This window comes from Cherax quadricarinatus, chromosome 66 (assembly GCF_038502225.1).
Source record: "Cherax quadricarinatus isolate ZL_2023a chromosome 66, ASM3850222v1, whole genome shotgun sequence".
Classification (NCBI taxonomy): Eukaryota; Metazoa; Arthropoda; class Malacostraca; order Decapoda; family Parastacidae; genus Cherax; species Cherax quadricarinatus.
In genome coordinates, this window is record NC_091357.1 from 21,895,749 (window position 1) to 21,915,403 (window position 19,655).

The window sequence follows — 19,655 nt, forward strand, 5'->3', positions numbered from 1 at the left end:
ACTGCTAGGTGAACAGGGGACAGCAGCAGGTGTAAGGGACCATATCCACCGCTTCACCCGTGCCGGGGATCGATCTCCGGACCCCCAGTGTGTAAGAAGAGGACGCTACCAATTGAACTATGATGATGAGGTCACAATAGGTGCAGTTAGCATCCCAGCGGACGAGGTCAGGTCAGAGCGACGGACTCAACATTCCTTTATCCTGGCACGAAGCCTGGGCAGGATGTACCCGGGGAGTGTGCAGGGAGGGGAAGGGGAGAGGGGGAGGAGAATGAAGATGGTGGTAAGGCAGGGGGAAACAAGAAAACAGGCTTCCCCCCCTTCTCTCCCCTCCCTCTGCAAGACAGGAGGAGGTCTCCCTCTAGGGTCATCGTCCACGGTAACGTTACCTCCTCCTCCTCCGTCCGTTCCGTCCGTCCGAGGAGCGGGGGAAGGTTGCTGCTGCTGCTGCTGCTACCTGGCAACCTCTCCTCCAGGTATATAAGCCTCCTGCACCCTCCACTCCACAAAGTTATCCAGCACAACATTGTCTTCAGCGCCTCTCACTACCACTCTGTCTTAAGGTACGATTATCCATTCTTGCCCCTCTACACCTGCTCCTACACCTACTGCACCTGCTCCTACACCTACTGCACCTGCTCCTACACCTACTGCACCTGCTCCTATACCTACTGCACCTGCTCCTACACCTACTGCACCTGCTCCTACACCTGCATCTACACCTGCACCTGCATTTGCAACTTCAATCACCAATCATTTCTGAGAACTACCACAGGTACCCCCACAGCTCCTCCCACTGCGCCACCCACAGGTACAGTCATCACCCAGTATGAGGATCGCTCAGATCCTCATACTGGGATCTGAGCGATCTGTAACAAGATCTGTAACAAGATCTGTAACAAGATCTGTAACAAGAGTGGCTGAAATGTTAGTACCGGTCTCCCAGTCTTTGTCCACTCTGACACTTCCTATGAAGTCCCTCAGTCACCTGTCATCCAGGTGTTCTGTGAGTCAGTGTGAGTCATCACTCACCTGTCATCCAGGTGTTCTGTGAGTCAGTGTGAGTCATCACTCACCTGTCATCCAGGTGTTCTGTGAGTACTCACAGAGCTGTGTGTACTGAGGTTGAGTTTCAGCTCCTGGCCCCGTCTCTTACACAACACTTTGCCGGCTTTATTGCATCGTGGCCTCTTGGGCCGTGTCGTACCTGCTCTTCAAACTGCGTATAGTGTTTGCCTCGGTCAAGTACCTGTCTCGCGCATTTCACAATTATAACACCAACACCTGTAGTTAAGTGTGTTTGTAGTTAAACTCGCTCGCACCTGTGTCTCATGGCTCTAAACAGACTGTTATGGCCAATAATCTGAGTATCTTGCACGTCGTGATCATGTCTCCTCCCTCCTCAGCTAAGGAACTAGTCTTGTTGCAAACCTTTACAGCTCGAGTGTGTGTGTGTGTGTGTGTGTGTGTGTGTGTGTGTGTGTGTGTGTGTGTGTGTGTGTGTGTGTGTGTGTACTTACCTATTTGTGGTTGCATAGGTCAAGTCACAGCTCCTGGCCCCGCCTCTTCGCTGGTCGCTACTAGGTCCTCTCTCTCCCTGCTCCATGAGCTTAATCATACCTCTTCTTAAAGCTATGTATGGATCCTACCTCCACTACATCACTCTTCAGACTGTTCCACTTCCTGACAACTCTATGGCTGAAGAAATACTTCCTAACATCCCTGTGACTCATCTGAGTCTTCAACTTCCAATTGTGACCCCTTGTTGCTGTGTCACATCTCTGAAACATTCTGTCCCTATCCACCTTGTCAGTTCCTCTCAGTATTTTATATGTCGTTATCAAGTCCTGCCATCCCTCCTGTCCTCCAGTGTCGTCAGGTTGATTTCCCTTAACCTCTCCTCGTAGGACATACCCTTTTCTCCGGGACTAGTCCTGTTGCAAACCTTTACACTTTCTCTAATTTCTTGACATACTTGACCAGGTGTGGGTTCCAAACTGGTGCTACATACTTCAGTATGGGCCTGACGTACACGGTGTACAGAGTCTTGAACGATTCCTTACTCAGGTACCGGAACGCTATTCTCAGGTTTGCCAGGCACCCAAATGCTGCAGCAGTTATCTGGTTGATGTGCGCCTCAGGAGATGTGCTCGGTATTATACTCACCCCAAGATCCTTTTCCTTGAGTGGGTTTCACAGCCTCTGACCTCTTAGACAGTGCTCCGTCTACGGTTTTCTCTGTTCTTTCCCACGCTTCATAACTCTGCAGTTGATTGGGTTAAACTCTTGGAGTTAGTTTGTCGGACCAGGCTTGCAGCCTGTCCGGATCCCTTTGAGTGTGTTCTTGCCTATCTGAACTCACCTATTTGTGGTTGCAGGGGTCGATTCATAGCTCCTGGCCCCGCCTCTTCACTGGTCGCTACTTGGTCCACTCTCTCCCTGCTCCATGAGCTTTATCAAACAACGTCTTAAAATTACGCGTGGTTCCTGCCTCCACTACGTCACTTTCCAGACTGTTCCACTTCCTGATAACTCTATGACTGAAGAAATACTTTCTAACATCCCTTTGATTCATCTGAGTCTTCAACTTCCAATTGTGACCTCTTGTGTCTGTGTCCCTTCTCTGGAACATCCCATCTTTGTCCACCTCGTCTATTCTGCGCAGTATTTTATATGTCGTTATCATGTCTCCCCTGACCCTCCTGGCCTCCAGTGTCGTAAGGCCGATTTCCCTCAACCTTTCTTCGTGTGTGTGTGTGTGTGTGTGTGTGTGTGTGTGTGTGTGTGTGTGTGCACTCACGTAGTTGTACTCACCATGTTGTTGTTGCAAGGGTCGAGTGTGTACTCACCTAGTTGTGGTTACGGGGGTCGATTCACAGCTCCTCTGTGTGTGTGTGTGTGTGTGTGTGTGTGCAGGCAGTGAAGCATCAAGTGAAGCCTCTGGCAGACAAAGATAAAGTCAGGAAACCTTGAAAATAAATAGAATTTTAAAGATGACTCACACGAGGGGGTATTTAGAAGTATTAGTGGTGGGGGGGAGAGAGGAGGGGAGGGGTAGCAGGGAGAAGTGGCGGATGTTAGGAGGGAGAGGAGGGGAGGGGTAGCAGGGAGAAGTGGCGGATGTTAGGAGGGAGAGGAGGGGAGGGGTAGCAGGGAGAAGTGGTGGATGTTAGGAGGGTGAGGAGGGGAGGGGTAGCAGGGAGAAGTGGTGGATGTTAGGAGGGAGAGGAGGGGAGGGTAGGCATACCAACACTTACAACAAACAGTATATTATATAATTGTACCCACGGAACAAGTGATATTGATCAATAACAACACTGCACTAGCCAAGGAGTCGAACCCATGCTGTTCTGGCCCGCCTTATGGTCAGAGCAAACGCATGACGCTTTAGACCACTTAAACCACACAATGGTGCATCCAGGCGGGCCGAAACAGCATGGGTTCGACTCCTTGGCTAGTGCAGTGTTGTTATTGATCAATACCACTTGTTCCGTGGGTACAATAATATAATATACTGCTTGTTAAACTAGTACACAAACAGGGAGTAAAATGAAATTAGCTCAGAGGCGTCCACACCACCGTATGTCCTTCGATGGTGGGTACATCATCTAGCTTGGCTGGATGCACCATTGTTAAGGATTGTGTGGCTTAGTGGTCTAAAGCGTCACACGTTTTCACTTACATTCATATTGATGGCACTTAGGCCTACACTTGAAGTCTTATACAGTGTTTAGTACTGTATGTTGAGTTATTACTACATATAAGCGAGGAACACTAGAAGGAACCTACACAACACACGGAGGAACCTACACAACACACGGAAGAACCTACACAACAGTCGGAGGAACCTACACAACACACGGAGGAACCTACACAACAGTCGGAGGAACCTACACAACACACGGAGGAACCTACACAACACACGGAGGAACCTACACAACACTCAGAGGAACCTACACAACACACGGAGGAACCTACACAACACACGGAGGAACCTACACAACACACGGAGGAACCTACACAACACACGGAGGAACCTACACAACACTCAGAGGAACCTACACAACACACGGAGGAACCTACACAACACTCAGAGGAACCTACACAACACTCAGAGGAACCTACACAACACACGGAGGAACCTACACAACACACGGAGGAACCTACACAACACACGGAGGAACCTACACAACACACGGAGGAACCTACACAACACACGGAGGAACCTACACAACACACGGAGGAACCTACACAACACTCAGAGGAACCTACACAACACACGGAGGAACCTACACAACACTCAGAGGAACCTACACAACACTCAGAGGAACCTACACAACACACGGAGGAACCTACACAACACACGGAGGAACCTACACAACACACGGAGGAACCTATACAACACACGGAGGAACCTACACAACACACGGAGGAACCTACACAACACACGGAGGAACCTACACAACACACGGAGGAACCTACACAACACACGGAGGAACCTACACAACACACGGAGGAACCTACACAACACACGGAGGAACCTACACAACACACGGAGGAACCTACACAACACACGGAGGAACCTACACAACACACGGAGGAACCTACACAACATTCATAATCTCGTTCCCCACTTATAACACGCACTTTTATAGCGCCCCGGGGCAAGCCAGTACCCCGGGGCGAGTTCCTGGGGCACCCGGGCATTTCTGAGTGGTGAGTGGGGAAAAGGTCAAGGACACGCTACAAGGACACGGACAGACAAGGTTGTGAGAACACTCTGGGACACGCAAATATATATATATATATATATATATATATATATATATATATATATATATATATATATATATATATATATATATATATATATACCGTATAGAAAGTCCCTTGTTATGCTGAGCGTTTCCTGCAACTTAGGTCAGTTTTGTCCCCAGGATGCCACCCACACCAGTCCACTAACACCCAGGTACCTATTTTACTGCTAGGTGAATATAGATAGTAGGTGTAAGGTGACAAACACTCAGGTACCTATTTTATTGCTAGGTGAACAGGGACAGTAGGTGTCTTAAGGGAACACGTCCTAATGTTACCACCCGTACCAGGGATTGAACCCCCAGACTCAATGTGTGAGCTGAGTGCGCTACCAACCTAGGAACGGAACACTTAAGTGTTGGAAATGAGATGAAATTAATGAATTTCACAGTGGTATCTTACCAACCACTCTGGAAGAATACCTTGGCTTTGACCACTGTAATAACCTCATACCCACTGGAACCTGTTTATATTTAAGAATACCTTACTGAAATGTAAGGTAATATGCAAAACAACCACCGGGGGGGAGAGTTGAACGATAGCTCTAGGCCTTTCGTGTTGCAATCAACACATCATCAGGAGCTTGCAATGTTGCAGGAAAGAGAAGGTCCCAGCAGATACGATCGTAGGGAACGCCTCTACACCCACACCATGGGTATGGTGTGACACTACCATCCACACCATGGGTATGGTGACACAACCACCCACACCATGGGTATGGTGTGACACTACCACCCACACCATGGGTATGGTGTGACACTACCACCCACACCATGGGTATGGTGTGACACTACCACCCACACCATGGGTATGGTGTGACACTACCACCCACACCATGGGTATGGTGTGAAACTACCACCCACACCATGGGTATGGTGACACAACCACCCACACCATGGGTATGGTGTGACACTACCACCCACACCATGGGTATGGTGTGACACTACCACCCACACCATGGGTATGGTGTGACACTACCACCCACACCATGGGTATGGTGTGACACTACCACCCACACCATGGGTATGGTGTGACACTACCACCCACACCATGGGTATGGTGATACTACCACCCACACCATGGGTATGGTGTTACACTATCACCCACACCATGGGTATGGTGTGACACTACCACCCACACCATAGGTATGGTGTTACCTGGTGGTTACCTGGAGGTTATTCCGGGGATCAACGCCCCCGCGGCCCGGTCCATGACCAGGCCTCCCGATGGATCAGGGCCTGATCAACTAGGCTGTTACTGCTGGCCGCACGCAGTCCAACGTACGAGCCACAGCCCGGCTGATCCGGCACTGACTTTAGGTATCTGTCCAGCTCTCTCTTGAAGGCAGCCAGGGGTTTATTGGCAATTCCCCTAATGCTTGATGGGAGGCTGTTGAACAGTTTTGGGCCCCGGACACTTATGGTGTTTTCCCTTAGTGTACCAATGGCGCCCCTACTTTTTATTGGGGGCATTTTGCATCGCCTGCCCAGTCTTTTACTTTCGTAGGGAGTGATTTCTGTGTGCAGATTTGGGACCATTCCTTCCAAGATTTTCCAAGTGTAGATTATGATATATCTCTCCCTCCTGCGTTCCAACAAGCACAAATCAAGCGCTTCCAAGCGTTCCCAGTAGTTAAGGTGCTTGACAGAACTTATACGTGCAGTAAAGGATCTCTGTACACTCTCTAGATCTGCGATTTCACCTGCTTTGAATGGAGATGTTAATGCACAGCAGTATTCTAGCCTAGAGAGAACAAGTGATTTGAAAAGGATCATCATGGGTTTGGCATCTCTCGTTTTGAAAGTTCTCATTATCCATCCTATCATTTTCTTTGCACTTGCGATCGTGGCACTGTTGTGATCCTTGAAAGTGAGATCCTCAGACATTACTACTCCCAGGTCCCTTACATTATTTTTCCGCTCTATTGTATGGCCGGAGTCAGTAGTATACTCTGTTCTAGTTATTATCTCCTCCAGTTTTCCTTAACGGAGTAGTTGGAATTTGTCCTCATTGAACATCATATTGTTTACCGTTGCCCACTGGAAAACTTTGTTTATATCTTCTTGGAGGTTAACCGCGTCCTCAGCAGATGACAGCCTCATGCAGATCCTAGTATCATCCGCAAAGGATGATACGGTGCTGTGGTGTATATCTCTGTTTATGTCTGATATGAGGATAAGGAATAAGATGGGGGCGAGTACTGTGCCTTGTGGAACAGAGCTCTTCACTATGGCAGCCTCCGATTTAACTCTGTTGACCACTACTCTTCGTGTTCGATTTGTTAAGAAGTTGAAGATCCATCTCCCCACTTTCCCAGTTATTCCTTTAGCACGTATTTTATGGGCTATTACGCCATGATTGCATTTGTCAAATGCTTTTGCAAAGTCTGTGTATATTACATCTGCATTCTGATTTTCTTCCAGTGCATCCAATGCCATGCCATAGTGATCCAGTAGTTGTGAGAGGCAGGAGCGACCTGCCCTGAGCCCATGTTGCCCTGGATTGTGCAGATTTTGGGAATCCAGGTGATTTGCAATCCTGCTTCTTAGCACTCTTTCAAAGATTTTTATGATGTGGGACGTCAGAGCTATTGGTCTATAGTTCTTAGCTAATGCTTTGCTGCCACCTTTATGGAGTGGGGCTATATCCGTTGTTTTAAGTGACTGTGGAATTTCACCCATGTCCAAGCTCCTCCTCCATAGTGTACTTAGGGCACGCGAGAGGAGTTTCTTGCAGTTCTTAATGAAAACAGAGTTCCACGAGTCTGGGCCCGGGGCTGAGTGCATAAGCATGTTGTCAATGGCTTTTTCGAAATCTACGGAGTTAGGGTAATGTCGGAAATCTGGCATACATTTATGGAGTTTTGAGGCTCATTCATGAAGAAATCATTTGGGTCGTCGATCCTCAGACCGATTAGTGGTTCACTAAACACAGAGTCGTACTGGGATTTCAATATTTCACTCATATCCTTGTTGTCATCTGTGTAAGTCCCATCCTGTCTGAGTAAGGGCCCGATACTAGATGTGGTATTTGCCTTGTTTTTGGCATATGAAAAGAAATATTTTGAATTTCTTTCAATTTCACTAATAGCTTTAAGCTCCTCCTGCCTCTCCTGGTTCCTGTAAGAGTCATTTAGCTTAAGTTCGATAGTTTCCACTTCCCTGGTCAGCGCCTCCTTTCGTGTATCAGATATTCTAGCACTCCTGAGGAGCTCAGTGACTCTTCGTCGTCTTCTGTAGAGGGAGCATCTTTCTCTCTCCAGCTTACTCCTGGTAAACTGGTATGGTGTGATACTACCACCCACACCATGGGTATGGTGACACTACCACCCACACCATGGGTATGGTGTGACACTACCACCCACACCATGGGTATGGTGTGACACTACCACCCACACCATGGGTATGGTGTGACACTACCACCCACACCATAGGTATGGTGTGACACTACCACCCACACCATAGGTATGGTGTGACACTACCACCCACACCATGGGTATGGTGTGACACTACCACCCACACCATGGGTATGGTGTGACACTACCACCCACACCATAGGTATGGTGTGACACTACCACCCACACCATGGGTATGGTGTGACATTACCACCCATACCATGGGTATGAGCTGCATATTACCCACATCAGCTCTCTCTCTCTCTCTCTCTCTCTCTCTCTCTCTCTCTCTCTCTCTCTCTCTCTCTCTCTCTCTCTCATTACTTTCTTGCTTCCCACATGTGTTCTTACCTCTTCTTCCCCTGTTCCTTGGTCCCGTTACACCCCCCTTCCCCCTGGGTCTCAACCCCATGTTGTCCCCCTACGACCAACGACCTGTCCCCCCTACCTCAGCCTCCCTCAGCATCCTCCTCAGAGGTAGGAAGGTGATGAGAGCCGCATCCCTCTCCCCCAGGCTCACTCTTACCTTACTCGAGTTCAACTTGTTCAACTGAACTTGTTCACTACCTCTGAACACTGTCACTGGGGAGGGTGTGGGAAGGATGAGGGAAGAGGAGAAGGAAGGAGGAGAGGGCGGAGAAGGAAGGAAGGAGGAGATGGGAAAAGGGGAAGAGACGAGATGTAATAGGCAGGACGACAGGATAATTTACCTGTCAGGGGGGAGAGAGGGAGGGAGAGAGAGAGAGAGAGAGAGAGAGAGAGAGAGAGAGAGAGAGAGAGAGAGAGAGAGAGAGAGAGAGAGAGAGAGAGAGAGAGAGAGAGAGAGAGATCTTCCTCCTGGTAGCGGGATTCAATATTTTTACTTAATGTTGGAATATTATTCTTGAGCGTTGACTGAGTCAAGTTTGTTGATACAAGACTTGTTGAACATGCACAGTGTGTGTGTGTGTGTGTGTGTGTGTGTGTGTGTGTGTGTGTGTGTGTGTGTGTGTGTGTGTGTGTGTGTGTGTGTGTGTGTGTGTGTGTGTGTGTGTGTGTGTGTGTGTGTGTGTGTGTGTGTGTGTGTGTGTGTGTCAGTGTGTACTCACCTGCATGTAGTTGCAGGGGTCGAGTCACAGTTCCTGGTGTGTTTGTTAGGTCCTCAGGACGTGCCGGGTCGTGGGACAGTAACCTATACAATGTAAATTAATATATAAATAATTTTACTGGAGTTTGGCATCAATTACGAGAGGTGTAAATAACTTGACAAGTGTTTTATGCGGGGTGCATACTAAGTACTGTAAATTAAGAGGTGTAAATTAAAGGGTGTAAATTAAAGGTTGTAAATTACAGGGTTTAAATTAAATGGTGTTGAGTGATGGTGAAGATATAAGTGAAGAAGGAAGGTTATTGATACTAACTTCTCCACTACATCAACTTCCACATCCACTTCCTCTCTTAGAGATTGTGTCCACCACCACCACTACCATCACTACTACCATCACCACTACCATCACCACTACCATCACTACTACTATCACCACTACCATCACCACTACCACTACATCAACTTCCACATCCACTTCCTCTCTTAGAGACTGTGTCCACCACCACCATCACTACCATCACTACTACCATCACTACTACCATCACCACTACCACCACCACCACTACCATCACTACTACCATCACCACTACCATCACCACTACCATCACCACTACCATCACCACTACCATCACCACTACCACTACATCAACTTCCACATCCACTTCCTCTCTTAGAGATTGTGTCCACCATCACCACTACCATCACCACTACCATCACCACTACCATCACCACTACCATCACCACTACCACTACATCAACTTCCACATCCACTTCCTCTCTTAGAGATTGTGTCCACCATCACCACTACCATCACCACTACCATCACCACTACCATCACCACTACCATCACCACTACCACTACATCAACTTCCACATCCACTTCCTCTCTTAGAGATTGTGTCCACCACCACCACTACCATCACTACTACCATCACCACTACCATCACTACTACCATCACCACTACCATCACCACTACCACTACATCAACTTCCACATCCACTTCCTCTCTTAGAGATTGTGTCCACCACCACCACTACCATCACTACTACCATCACCACTACCATCACCACTACCATCACCACTACCATCACCACTACCATCACCACTACCATCACCACTACCATCACCACTACCATCACCACTACCATCACCACTACCATCACCACTACCATCACCACTACCATCACCACTACCATCACCACTACCATCACCACTACCATCACCACTACCATCACCACTACCATCACCACTACCATCACCACTACCACTACATCAACTTCCACATCCACTTCCTCTCTTAGAGATTGTGTCCACCATCACCACTACCATCACCACTACCATCACCACTACCATCACCACTACCATCACCACTACCATCACCACTACCACCACCACCACTACCATCACTACTACCATCACCACTACCATCACCACTACCACTACATCAACTTCCACATCCACTTCCTCTCTTAGAGACTGTGTCCACCACCACCACTACCATCACCACTACCATCACCACTACCATCACCACTACCATCACCACTACCATCACTACTACCATCACCACTACCATCACCACTACCATCACCACTACCATCACCACTACCATCACCACTACCATCACCACTACCATCACTACTACCATCACTACTACCATCACCACTACCATCACCACTACCATCACTACTACCATCACTACTACCATCACTACTACCATCACTACTACCATCACTACTACCATCACCACTACCATCACTACTACCATCACCACTACCATCACTACTACCATCACTACTACCATCACCACTACCACTACATCAACTTCCACATCCACTTCCTCTCTTAGAGATTGTGTCCACCATCACCACTACCATCACTACTACCATCACTACTACCATCACCACTACCATCACCACTACCATCACTACTACCATCACTACTACCATCACTACTACCATCACTACTACCATCACCACTACCATCACTACTACCATCACTACTACCATCACTACTACCATCACTACTACCATCACCACTACCATCACTACTACCATCACCACTACCATCACCACTACCATCACTACTACCATCACACTCACATCACTACCATCACTACTACCATCACTTTCTACTACCATCACTACTACCATCCACCACTGCCATCACTACTACCATCACCACTGCCATCACCACTGCCATCCTGCTGCCATCACTACTGCCATCACTTCTTCTGTCCTGCTACCATCTTTCTACCATCCCACTGCTACCATCACCACTGCTGTCCACTACTGCCAATCACTACTGCCATCACTGCTACCGTCACTACTGCCATCACTACTGCCATCACCACTGCCTACCACCACTGCCATGCTACTACCACATCCGCCCACTTTCCGCCATCCACCCACTACCCATGCCACTACCATCACCACTACCACTGCATCAGCTTCCCACATCCACTTCTCTCTTAAGTTGCTGATACCATCACCACTACCATCACTACTACCATCACTACTACCATCACCACTACCATCCTTACTGTCACTACTACCATCCTTTCACTACCATCACTACTACCATCCTTCACTACCATCCTACTACCATCACCACTACCATCACTACTACCATCACTGCTGTCACTGCTGCCATCCTCTGCCATCATACTGCCATCATACCACCACTGCCTGCCACCATCACCACTGCCATCACCACTGCCATCACTTGCTACCACACCACTGCCATCCACTGCTGCCATCACTGCTACCATCCGCTGCCATCACTGCCACTGCCACCGCCACTGCCATCCTTTGCCACTGCTGCCTGCGCTGCCATCACCTGCCATCCACTCACCATCACCCGCCCTGCCACCCTACTCCACTACTGCACCACTGCCATCATACTTTCTGCATCACTGCTACCACTGCTACCACACTGCTACCCACCACTGCCATGTACTACCACCACTGCCATCACCACTACTGCACTGCCACCACTACCACTACTGCCACTGCTACTGCTACTGCCACTGCTGCCACTGCTGCCACCACTGCCATGATGCTCTGCCACTGCCATCACCACTACTGCCACTGCCACCACTGCCACTACGGAGACCTGCCACTGCCACCTGCCATTGCCCCTACCACCCTCACCATCACCACTACCACTACCATCACCACTGCCACCCGCTACCATCCACCTCTTCTATCCTCTGCCACCACTGTACTACCACTACCACCACAAATACTACCACTACCACTACTACCACCACTACCATCACCACTACTACTACTACCACCACCATTACTTCCACCACAACTACCACCACTACTACTACCACCACCATTACTTCCACCACCATTACCACCACTACTTCCACTACCAGTACCACCACCACTACTTCCACCACCACTACCACTACTACCACCACTACCACCACAACTACCACGACTACTACCACCACTACCACCACTATCACCACTACTACCACTACTACCACTACCACCACTACTACCACTATCATCACTACTAGCACTACTACCACTACCACCACTACCACCACTACTACCACTACCACCACTACCACCACTACCACCACTACCACCACTACCATCACCACTACCACCACTACCATCACCACTACTACCACTACCACCACTACTACCACTACTACCACCACTACCACCACAACTACTACTACCACCACTACTTCCACCACCACTACCACCACTACCACCACAACTACCACGACTACTACCACCTGTCTTGTGTGCTCACCTAGCTGTGTGTGCTGTGGGTCGAATCATGGCTCCTGGATGTCTGTATATTTAGCCGAGTATCGAAAGTAATCTCCAGAAGTTGAAATGTGTGTTTGTTTGTTTGTTTGTTTGTTTGTTTGTTTGTTTGTTTGTTTTTAACAAGGTATTTCTGTTTTTTTCAGACTGAGACAAGATGATTCATTACCCAGTATGTGTCCTGGTGCTACTATTGGCAGGTGAGTAAATACTCTCTTTCTCTCTCTCTCTCTCTCTCTCTCTCTTTCTCTAGGTAGCATTGGTGGTTATAATTATAATTTTTAAAAGGGTAGAGGGGAAAGCCAGTGGAAGGCCTCGGTCAAATGACCAAAAGCTCCAAATGCGGGTCCTCATATGACTAAGATCCACGTCAGGATATTCTTGTCCTGTTTCCTGACAAATCTTACCTAACCTCACACTCTCTCTCTCTCCCTCCCTCCTTCTCTCTCTCTCTCTCTCTCTCTCTCTCTCTCTCTCTCTCTATATATATATATATATATATATATATAACATATATATATATATATATATAAATATATATTAATAACGTATGTAATATGCCCGTATACTTAATATATATATATATAATATATAATATATGTATAGTAATATGCAATAACATTAGTAATGCAATGCAATATATATATATATATATATATATATATATATATATATATATATATATATATATATATATATATATATTATGCAAATATATATATATATATATATATATATATATATATATATATATAATGTATATAAGATATATATAATGTATTATAAATATATATATATATATATATATATATATATATAATATATATAAATATATATAATGTATATATATATAAATATGTAATATATATATATATATATATATATATATACTCTCTCTCTCTCTCTCTCTCTCTGTCTCTCTCCGTCTCTCTGTCTCTGTCTCTGTCTCTGTCTCTCTCTCTCTCTCTCTCTCTCTCTCTCTCTCTCTCTCTCTGTCTCTCTGTCTCTGTCTCTGTCTCTCTCTCTCTCTCTCTCTCTCTCTCTCTCTCTCTCTAATTCATGAGTGTTATCAGGGATATCTGAGGTCATGCGAATACTAAAATATAATCTGTGCCCACAGCATGGGCCAGCATGGTACCCGGGTTGCCCCAGGCTGCACCCAAGACCTTAAAAGACCCACGACTTAAGGGCAACGACCTACTTGTGGATGCCCAGGTTGGCAGGGTATTGTTGGAAGCTCCCCGGGGTGCCAGACTCATCAGTTCCAGCCCTGTCCTACCTCCCCTACTGGACCGACTTGCTGATAATGCCACACTTATCCGTCCCAACCTCGTGGACACCTTCAGATGTGATGATAGGGTAAGTGTGTACTTACCTATTTGTGGTTGCAAGGGTTGATTCACAGCTCCTGGCCCCGCCTCTTCGCTGGTCGCTACTAGGTCCTCTCTCTCCCTGCTCCATGAGCTTTATCATACATCTTAAAGCTATGTATGGATCCTGCCTCCACTACACCACTCTCCAGATTGTTCCACTTCCTGACAACTCTGTGACTGAAGAAGTACTTCGTAACATCCCTGTGACTCATCTGAGTTTTCAGCTTCCAGTTGTGACCCCTTGATGCTGTGACCCCTTGATGTTGTGACCCCTTGTTGCTGTGTCACATCTCTGAAACATTCTGCCCTTATCCACCTTGTCAGTTTCTCTCAGTATTTTATATGTCGATATCATACCCCCGCCCCTGTCCCTCCTGTCCTCCAGTGTCGTCAGGTTGATTTCCCTTAACCTCTCCTCGTAGGACATACCCCTTAACTCCGGGACTAGTCTTGTTACGAACCTTTGCACTTTCTCTAATTTCTTGACGTGTGTGTGTGTGTGTGTGTGTGTGTGTGTGTGTGTGTGTGTGTGTGTGTGTGTGTGTGTGTGTGTGTGTGTGTGTGTGTGTGTGTGTGTGTGTGCGCGTTCTCATCTATTTGTGGAAACAGGGATCAAATCTCAGCTCCTGGTCCCTCCTTTCTGCTGGCCGCTACTGAGCCCACTCTTGGCTTCACGAGCCCTATCATACCTCTTCTTAAAGCAGTGTATTAAACCTGTTTCTACCTCTTTGCCATCTAGATCGTTGACCAAACTAAGGCTGAATAAGTATTTCCTAACATCCATGCGGCTCACATGTACCCTTAACTTCCAGCTGTGTCAGCAATCACTTGTTTCCCGCCTCTCAGACAGCCTTCCACTCTCTACCCTGTCAGTCTTCTGAGTATCTGGTATGTTATTATTATGTCTCCCCTGGTTCCATCTTCCAAAATATTTGTGCTGGCTTCTTAACTCAACAACAACCTTGTTAAATGCCTCTCTGAAGGCTCCATGCTGGTGCTGCGTACTCCGGCAGGTGTCAAGCGGAGATAGGACAGGTGTCAACCCCAGCTAACAGGTGTCTCCCACAGGGGTATGGGTATTATGCTGACCAGGACAACGAATGTCAGGTGTTCCACGTCTGCTTGCCCTTGCATCAGCTCTACCCCGACAACTTTACAACACCAGTCGTCTTCCAGTTCAGTTTTATCTGCCCAGAGTACACTATCTTCACCCAGGTGAGCCTTAGATACTTCCAGGTGAGTTAAAGATACTCCCAGGTGAGTTAAAGATACTCCCAGGGGAGGTTAGATAATCCTAGGTGAGTTAAAGATACTCCCAGGGGAGTTAAAGATACTCCCAGGGGAGTTAAAGATACTCCCAGGTGAGTTAAAGATACTCCCAGGTGAGTTAAAGATACTCCCAGGTGAGTTAAAGATACTCCCAGGTGAGTTAAAGATACTCCCAGGTGAGTTAAAGATACTCCCAGGTAAGCTAAAGGCACTCCCAGGTAAGGTTAGATACTCCCAGGTGAGCTAAAGACACTCCCAGGTGAGCTAAAGATACTCCCAGGTGAGCTAAAGATACTCCCAGGTGAGCTAAAGATACTCCCAGGTGAGCTAAAGATACTTCCAGGTAAGGTTAGATACTCCCAGGTGAGCTAAAGATACTCCCAGGTAAGGTTAGATACTCCCAGGTGAGCTAAAGATACTCCCAGGTGAGCTAAAGATACTCCCAGGTGAGCTAAAGATACTCCCAGGTGAGCTAAAGATACTCCCAGGTGAGCTAAAGATACTCCCAGGTAAGGTTAGATACTCCCAGGTGAGCTAAAGATACTCCCAGGTGAGCTAAAGATACTCCCAGGTGAGCTAAAGATACTCCCAGGTGAGCTAAAGATACTCCCAGGTGAGCTAAAGATACTCCCAGGTAAGGTTAGATACTCCCAGGTGAGCTAAAGATACTCCCAGGTAAGGTTAGATACTCCCAGGTGAGCTAAAGATACTCTCAGGTGAGCTAAAGATACTCCCAGGTGAGCTAAAGATACTCCCAGGTGAGGTTAGATACTCCCAGGTGAGCTAAAGATACTCCCAGGTGAGCTAAAGATACTCCCAGGCGAACTAAAGATACTCCCAGGTGAGGTTAGATACTCCCAGGTGAGCTAAAGATACTCCCAGGTGAGGTTAGATACTCCCAGGTGAAATAAAGATACTCCCAGGTGAGCTAAAGATACTCCCAGATGAACTAAAGATACTCCCAGGTGAGCTAAAGATACTCCCAGGTGAGCTAAAGATACTCCCAGGTGAGGTTAGATACTCCCAGGTGAGCTAAAGATACTCCCAGGTGAGGTTAGATACTCCCAGGTGAGCTAAAGATACTCCCAGGTGAGGTTAGATACTCCCAGGTGAGCTAAAGATACTCCAGGTGAGGTTAGATACTCCCAGGTGAACTAAAGATACTCCCAGGTGAGGTTAGATACTCCCAGGTGAGCTAAAGATACTCCCAGGTGAGGTTAGATACTCCCAGGTGAACTAAAGATACTCCCAGGTGAGGTTAGATACTCCCAGGTGAGCTAAAGATACTCCCAGGTGAGGTTAGATACTCCCAGGTGAGCTAAAGATACTCCCAGGTGAGGTTAGATACTCCCAGGTGAGCTAAAGATACTCCCAGGTGAGGTTAGATACTCCCAGGTGAGCTAAAGATACTCCCAGGTGAGGTTAGATATACCAAGTGTGATAAACTACAAACAACAAACGTTTTGTAGATACAGTAGATTAAGATACTCTCATATTATATTTTGTTTACATTTATTTGCTATGGTATCTTGGTATCTTCCCAGCCAATAATACCATCATCATACCTGGCAGTAATACCACCATGCCAGTCTCTCAATATACCCCTTCACGACCCCCACAGGATGCCATGGTATGTGCCTGGACGACAGAGGCGGTGCCTTGCGAGTATGCCCACGACCTCTACTGGATTAATGAAAATTTCTTCAGGAAAGTATCTACTGACGATGGCTTCGGTACACGCTATGCTGAGGTCAATGAGGCTCTTCCTGAGTGACCTTTCCCGCTGACCTTCGTTTATTGTTCTGTCTCTGTTGGTGTACACTTCATGGCAGGACCGAGTTCTCCCGCTGACCTTCATTAAAAGTTCCGTCTCTGTTGGTGTACACTTCAGGGCAGGACTGCACTAGCAAGATCAACGTTCTCTCAGGAGAGCAGTGAAGTCAGGCAAGAGGCTTCACGGAACACGGACATTGTACATCTTCAAGCGCTTAATTAATGGGCATTTTTAAATAAGTTTTAGCCTTGTTACTGTGTGTTAATAAGGGGGGAGGAGGAGGAGGAGCGACTCCACATACACGAGATCTGCTTAAATCCACAACACAAACATCAAAGAGATAATGCAAAGTTCCACTTACAAGTGTTGCTATCAGCTTAATCTAACACTTTGTACACATCTCTCTCTCTCTCACTCTCGCTACCGCACTCACACATTTCACTCACACTGTCCCTTATTTTGTTAAACTCCTAAGCCTGCAGTGAAGGACGCCGTCACTGTCACATTACGTAGCGACAGGATGAGTAATCTTGGTCACGGAGCCGGCTTCCTGGTGGCTCAGACATGTGTCTTCTGGTGTTCCTAAATGAAGTTAATATGTATGGTCGTGTCATTCCTCACTATTGTTGTTCTATACTGTCAATAAATAAAATGTGTGTGTTTGTCTCTGTGACCTCGTTTTATTTGTTCAGTTGTTAGTAACCACGTCATCCTGATGCTAACGATGGTAATAAGTCTGACCAGGGAAATGTTAATGGGTGATGTAAGCAAAACCAGTTAGCCGGACTTGAGTCCTGGAGGAGGGAAGTACAGTGTGTGCATTCTGAAGGATGGGTGGGGGATGTCACAGTTCTGGAGGTGGGAAGTACAGTACCTGCACTCTAAAAGTTGGGTGGAGGATGTCACAGTTCTGGAGGTGGGAAGTACAGTACCTGCACTCTAAAAGTTGGGTGGAGGATGTCACAGTTCTGGAGGTGGGAAGTACAGTACCTGCACTCTAAAAGTTGGGTGGAGGATGTCACAGTTCTGGAGGTGGGAAGTACAGTACCTGCACTCTGATGGATGAGTGGGGATGTTGCAGTTCAAAGAGTCATCTGAACTGTGATGTCAGAACCCAATTGGCAAGACAACAGTTGAATGAATGACGGTGAATGTGTTTCCTCTCTATGAATTACACTAGCACAGTGGCAGATGACAGATATGTTGAAAAGTATAATAAAATAATATTAATCAGTAGGGTGCTCAAAAGAAAGCAAAAGTGAACATGCAAAGAACAAGGCAGTAAGAGTAATGAAATCTAGAAAATGAAAGATCGGATATAAGATTGGAAGAAGGAAGTATGGAGGAGGTAAACGTATTTTGACATCTGGGAGTGAATGTATGAACAGATGGGTCTGTGAAAGTCTGTGAACCATAGAACAGACGAGGGAGAAAGAGGTGGGTGGTGTACTGAGGCATCTGTGGAAAGAAGTTTGTCTGTGTAGGCCAAAAAAAGGGCGAATGTGTCACTGCACAGACACTGTTCCTCAGTGTTCCTAAGAGCAGAGGTACTGCCAGTTCAACAATGTTCTTCACCTGCATCATGTTCAAGAACACGAAATAACATCAAGTTCTCTAATCGGTTCTGAAGAATTCCGGGTAGCACAGCACTACAGTAGGCCTACAGGCACTACAGTAGGCCTACAGACTACAAAGATTGACTGCACCAGCCACTTCCTCACATTCACCTGATGAACTACTCACCTTCCTCCCATATATACAATTGAACAAGTCATGTTACCGAACACTGGGAAATATTAGAAAACCTGCCTCGCATAGGCCAGTAGGCCTGTTGCAGTGTTCCTTTATTCTCATGTTTCTCATGTGAGGTGAGAGAGAAAAAGATGTCAGTGTCTGGAGACGTCAGGTTGCCCACTGCAATCTATGTGTTTGGAGTAACTTCAGTACGTGTGAACGACACCTCGTGTGCTTTTATTAATAAAAGTTGTGCTGTCGTCTTGAGATTTTTTCATCACTACCATTTAATACTTAACATTGATGAAGAGGTTTAATAATTAGTGGAGAATGGGCGCCTCAGGGCAGTAAAGGACTTGCTCTTAATTTTTTAATACCTGCCTCACGGGGTGAGTACTTTCGTTGGTACTCTTGGTA

The 19,655-nt window shown here is 47.0% G+C and overlaps 1 protein-coding gene across 1 annotated transcript; it reads left to right on the top strand.

Annotated features, from left to right (window-relative positions):
• The first annotated feature begins 462 nt into the window (after nucleotides 1–462).
• Nucleotides 463–18,172, top strand: LOC138854672 (uncharacterized). The gene is made up of 5 exons (XM_070099229.1): nucleotides 463–563; nucleotides 13,235–13,288; nucleotides 14,209–14,447; nucleotides 15,530–15,676; nucleotides 17,352–18,172. The coding sequence occupies exons 2-5, from the start codon at nucleotides 13,246–13,248 to the stop codon at nucleotides 17,502–17,504; spliced, it is 582 nt and encodes a 193-aa protein (XP_069955330.1). The 5' UTR covers nucleotides 463–563; nucleotides 13,235–13,245; the 3' UTR covers nucleotides 17,505–18,172.
• The last annotated feature ends 1,483 nt before the right edge of the window (nucleotides 18,173–19,655 follow it).

Excerpts from the sequence above, each read along its gene's own strand:
- LOC138854672 (XM_070099229.1), top strand. The coding sequence starts at position 13,246 with ATGATTCATTACCCAGTATGTGTCCTGGTGCTACTATTGGCAG. Across the intron at positions 13,289-14,208 it reads CCTGGTGCTACTATTGGCAG|CATGGGCCAGCATGGTACCC; the intron begins GTGAGTAAATAC and ends CTGTGCCCACAG. Across the intron at positions 14,448-15,529 it reads CCTTCAGATGTGATGATAGG|GGGTATGGGTATTATGCTGA; the intron begins GTAAGTGTGTAC and ends TGTCTCCCACAG.